Source organism: Octodon degus, unplaced genomic scaffold (assembly GCF_000260255.1).
Source record: "Octodon degus isolate 3935 unplaced genomic scaffold, OctDeg1.0 scaffold00027, whole genome shotgun sequence".
NCBI lineage: Eukaryota > Metazoa > Chordata > Mammalia > Rodentia > Octodontidae > Octodon > Octodon degus.
This window is the reverse complement of record NW_004524603.1, coordinates 13,599,333-13,604,946: the sequence shown is the minus strand read 5'-3', so window position 1 is coordinate 13,604,946 and position 5,614 is coordinate 13,599,333. Positions and strand designations below refer to the sequence as shown.

At 46.3% G+C, this 5,614-nt stretch overlaps 1 gene segment (V, D, J or C); it reads left to right on the top strand.

Annotated features, from left to right (window-relative positions):
- Positions 1 to 207: 207 nt before the first annotated feature.
- LOC101587531 lies at positions 208 to 759 on the top strand. The segment is given in 2 exon segments: positions 208 to 282; positions 377 to 759. Coding segments are annotated over 2 exon segments (432 nt in total).
- Positions 760 to 5,614: the final 4,855 nt, after the last annotated feature.

Sequence of the window (5,614 nt, the reverse complement as noted above, 5' to 3'; positions counted from 1 at the left end):
GCGACACTGGGAGCCTCTCCCACTGGCGCTGTATATCACCAGCTGCATACTGCAGGACACTCTGTCCAGCCTCTGGGCGTCTCCTGCCCACGTGGCATGCAGATTCCTGTTCCCGTGATGCACCCTTGAGTCTGCGGGTGTGGCACTGGCTGTGACATCACCAGATCTTTTCCTTTGCCTTGTCAGTAGTCAGAGTTCCAGGTGGGACAGGCCTGAGACTGTGAGACCCTACCATGAATGCTGTCCTCCCCTGCTGTGTAATCTTTGGTCTCCTGGGGGCAGGTGAGTCCTGGGAAAGTATTTCTTATCCTGCCTTTCCCCAAGACCTTTTCCAAATTCTCACCTCATTCTTTTTGGCTGTCTGTCTCCTCCACAGGACACATGGAACCTGGGGTCAGGCAATCTCCCAGCCACAAGGTGACAGAGATGGGACAGAATGTGACTTTCAGGTGTGACCCCATTTCTGGTCAACAGTACATCTACTGGTATCGGCAGACTGCAGAGAATGGGATAGAGTTTATGGTTTATCTTTATGACAAAGACCCTATGGAAAAGGCAGACTTCTTCAAGGACAGATTCTCAGCAGAGGTGCCCAAAGGATCATACTCCATTCTAAAGATCTGGCCCGTGCAGCTGGGAGACTCAGCCGTGTACCTCTGTGCCAGCAGTCAGGCACAGCCTCACACAGACATTTCCTGTTCCTACATAAACTCAGCATGTTCCCCTCTTCCCAGGCTTGAAGAAGCTCTTCCTTCCTAGGGAGGTGGGGGTGTGTGACTCGGTCAGTGGCGGCTTCCAGTAGTGGCAGAAAATTAATCCTATTCACCAGAATAATCAATGGAAACAAGGATAACTCAGGCAAGGGTTCTTGGGAAATGCTCAAAGAATGTGGCTGTGGACCCAAGGATGTGACATATATGGCTCTTGCAGGGACCTGGTGTGGCTATATTGGAACCCTACATCATATCTGGGACTCTCATTATGGTGATTTGTTTTTTTTTTTAGCAGAACATGTCTTTCATTTTTGATGGAAGCAGGCCTTGTAAGGGGAAGGGCTTTCAAGAGGCTGATTAAGATCTTCAGCCTTCCAGAAGATGGTGAATCTGAGCACCACATGAAGGTGGGAAGGGAAGAAGGCTCTGGAAAAGTAAAGAGCAGAAGCAAAGCCCCTGGGACTCTGCCCCCAGGACAGGGAGGGAGGCTCCTTCAGGGGTGCCGGTTGCCTGTGTGAGTATGAACTCACACTGTAGGTGCAGGCTGGCAAGAGGGTCAGAGCCAGAAGCGCTGTGTGGAAACAACTCTGACCACTTAGGCTGGGGCCCCTGAGCACTTGGCAAGGGGTGCTGCAGGAATTGCTTTAGGAACAAAGCTCTCCTTTTCCTAATAATGAAGCAAGTGAATCTCAAGTACTGAGAAAAACAGGAAATTCTGTGCTAGGCTAGTTGAGTACATCCGTTTGTTACGTACCTATTTATCCATCCATTAATTCACTCACTTATTCTACAGATAAAGATCTATCACCCCAAGGTATTGAAAGTACGCCTGTGTCTATGTAGGAACACCATGGGACACAGGAGAAAAAAGTCATGGGGCCATGGACAGTGCAGGGGCCAGTGTGATGCAGTCAAACTCTTTCCTTTGAGTACAAAGTCACCAGCTTTTCTGCCAAGTGTTGCCACCAGGACAGAAGGAAAATTAGTCTCATATTTTACAGTATAATTTTTATAATTATAATATTTATAATTCAAAGTGGGAAACTGCTGAAGGTGAAGGGGGTGCTGTTAATTACATGGGCAACAGACACAAAGTGGGGCATGTTTAGCCTATGTATGACCCAGCCCTGGAGCCCTAAGTCTTCCCCTCTTGGTCTTGGGTGGGGAGAAGCTTCAGTTATGCCTTGACTTCGATGCTAGCTGACTGCAGGTTGCTGCATAGTGGGCCCTTTTTCCTTCTGAATGCAGGGCCGCCCGAGCACACCCAGGATGCTCCTGACCTGGCCTTGGGAGGCTGTGCTGTAAGTGTCTTGCTAATCTTCCTCCTGGATTTTCTTTATGATCTCTTAGCAGGCTGGTTGGAACCAGCTGCAAAGGACAATAGAAGGAGGCCACATGCTGGGCTCAGTCTCTAGCGTCTGTCACCTTCCCTACAGAAGACCTGTCAGTCCCACCCACCCACCCACCCACGTAGGCAGAGCAGCAGGTTCACCACAAGAGCATAGGTTCCTCTCTACCCAGACATCACAGTGGCAAGAGCGGGGCATTGAAGTTGTATCCCAGGCCCCTCCAGCAGGCAGGTGACCTCAGCCCCACCCTGTCTCTCTTCCAACCTTGCCTTCCACTGGCTTTGCCTATGGGAGAGAAAGGGCCTCACTCTACTTTGCATGGGAAAGAAACACTAATTTCATTTCAGTGCATGCCCTTCCAGCCCTTCTTGTTGCACCACAGTTAGGCTTTCTTTTGTGTTCTGGTTGTAATCGCACCTCCTTGCATTGACCAGTTCCGTTTTCTCTCACCAGGGTGCCTTCTCCTGTAGTACTCCTCAGGTGCTGGCCAATATTAGCCTTAATTCTATTTTAGGTGCTGTGTAAATGACTCCATCTACCTTGCAGTGTTAGAAAAATTGAACATTATTTACATAAAGTGTCAAGTACATGCCAAATATTCCATAAATGTTAAGCTTTCTGATTATAATTTCTCACAATATACTTTCTGCAGGCAGTTATCTTTTTTTAAAATGTATTTTGTTGTTGCAGGTTCTTGCCATGTAGCTCAGACTTGTGGAGTTCTTCCTGTTTTCAGCCACCCCAGCACTGGGATGACAGGCGTGCACCACTACTCTCGGGCTCTATGGCCTGCTCAGCACACCCTGGGGGCAGGGCTGGGACAGCATGCGGAACCAAGCACTTTAGTCTGATGAGCTATCTCACCTATCTCACCGGTCCCTGCAGGGAGTTATCTTTGCTCTGAGTAGATTACAGTTTAGGAGGCTGAAGGCTCAATAATGCCAATGGATTTTTGTGATGTTGCATTAAAAAGTAGTCATGTTGGGTCGGCCAAATAGCTCAGCGGATTAAAGCATCAGCTTAGGCAGATGCAGGGGCTGGGGGTTCGATCCCCAGACCTGCTGTGCCTGCCTCACCTCCAGGGTGCACTGAAATGGTGATTGAGACTGGGTGTGGTGGCTCCCAACTATAATCCCAGCTCTTGGGAGTCTGTAAACAAGAGGATCACTATGAGTTCAATTTAGTAGTGAGATCCTGAACACTCTGTAGACCCTCCCTTACCCTAAAATACAAATAAATAAATAAATAAATAAATAATAAATAAATAAATAAATAAAAGTAATCATGTTTGCTAGAGGGTAAGCCAAAATAAATAGGGAACATCCACTACAAAAGCTAGTTTTCGGGGGCTGGTGAGATGGCTCAGTGGTCTAAAGCACCTACTTAGAACAAGCTTTGCAAAGCCCAGGGACTGTGGTTCAATCCCCCGGCCCCCCTTGCAGCCAGCCCCGCCCCCTGGTGGGCTGAGCTGGCCACACACACACACACACACAAATAAATAAATAAAATTAAAAAAAAAAAAAAGCTAGTTTTCTACTGAGCCAGGGAGCATCTCATTAAGAGAAAAGTTTGTTGAACAGCAGTGAACTGGCCTCCTATCTGCAGCTCTCATGGAAGCACTGGCTGCATCCTTAACCTTGTGTTGGGGGAGAGAATTACAAACAAAATCTCCCTCAAATGCAGCAAATCTCTCTATAAAGTTAGAAAATAATCAAAACAGTTGAATGATTGAATAAACATGAACTAGAACTATGAGGAGAATTGCAGACAATGTGCTAAGAAACTGCAAAGGGAAACAAAATCCCACCCTTTTGTTGAGGCAGCCGCGGCTCCTTACATCTGTGCTGTCAGCAGGACCAACAAGTCCTCAACTAAGGTGACCTAACAGCACCTCTAGTCATGCAAACCATAGTTCCTTTGACGTGTACTTGGTAATTGCAATGATTGCCTGCAAGGAATACAAACCCCTCCTTAAAAATGGAGGTGGTTTTCCAGCATGCAGCAAAGTATGTACTCTAAAATAAGTTAGGTTTCTACCTTTGGGTCTTGGCTAGGATTAGCTCCTACCTAAGTCAAGGTAGCTTCCTTTCTAAGTTAATCAAAGTAAGCCCCTAAGTTAGGCTATCACCCTCTTATAAACACTGGGAGATGGAGTCCTGTCTTGTTTGCTGATTACAATCAAAAGAAATGATTTATTTGCATGTCCTTGATAGAGCTATCCTTACACCATAAAGCTGACAAGACAGTTATCTAGCCTATAAAAAGCTATACACGCATTTCAGGAAGACAAAAGAGAATCTGCAATTGTAAGATCACTAAAGCAGATAAAAGAAACAGATGAAGGAAGTCCCTTCCTCTACCTCCAGATAGTTAAACCACTCACTTTTATTGTATCTGCCCTTACAGTGATGGGGGATGAACTGATATTTTAAAGCCTCTGGATACAGCTACCCTGATGGAGTGGGGGAGGGATGGAGGGAAAAGAGCACTAAGCGCAGGGGCGCTGATGGGAGAATACTGTGCAGTTGCTCTAAAAGTTGGCCTGGAGCAAAAGCTCCTTCCCTTTTCCCTGGAGTACCAGCAAGGGCTGAGCACATGGACAGGGTCCTGCTTCCAAGGAGGGAAGAAACCAGAACCCTGGCTGTGGATTCCATGGTGTGGCAACTGTCACCCCCCACTACACCCTTCCCCAAGTCCCATTCTAGCAGCAGCAGACAGGCTGGTTTCCCAGGCAGCTGAGAAACAAGACAAGTCCCAGGGGCAGCTCCAGCCAGCAGAGGATGAGAGCCAAGAGTCACCCAACGCTGAGCTCGGTCTGAAGGGTGAGGTGATTCAGGAGCGGAGGAAACCCTCTGCTCTCAGGAGTGTAAGGGACTCATGGCTCGCACAAGGCTGGACTTCTGGAGAATGTTGGTGTGTGAGGGTCAACAGTGGCTGTAATTTAGATATCTGTGAAAACTGAATCTTGTTTTGTAACAAGAGTGTAGCGAATACCTGATAGCTTGCAGGGGACCTTCCAAAGTAATTTTAGAGCACTATATAGAATGGATAAAATATTAATCGTTAACTTTACTTTGTGGTTAAGACTTTATTACATACAATAAAGTGCATAACACTATTCTATTCAATTATTTACATTTTGACAAATGAGGATGCTTCAATAATACCACCCCAACCAAGACATAGTTATAACACCTCTTGGATTCTACTACCTTCGAATCTATAACCATTGCATATATTTTGTTAAATATATCTTTTGGTAGTTTCACATTTCAGATGCTACAGTTTATAATGCCCTTTCAACTTCAAGTTCCGTCCTTATCAGGCCCACCTAGAAACATACTCATCTAGTTTCCCAAAGCTTGGTAGGCCTATTTATCCCTTTCTGTGGGTGTGCATCATACATGCCTTAGAAGTTTCTACGTGCATGACGGTGTCATAGGTGTACAGACATTACTATCTTCCTCTGCTGTGTGCAAGATTTTAATTTCTTTTCTTTCCTTATTGTACTGGCTAGAGTCTTGCCAACAGTGCTTAATTAAAGTGACTCAT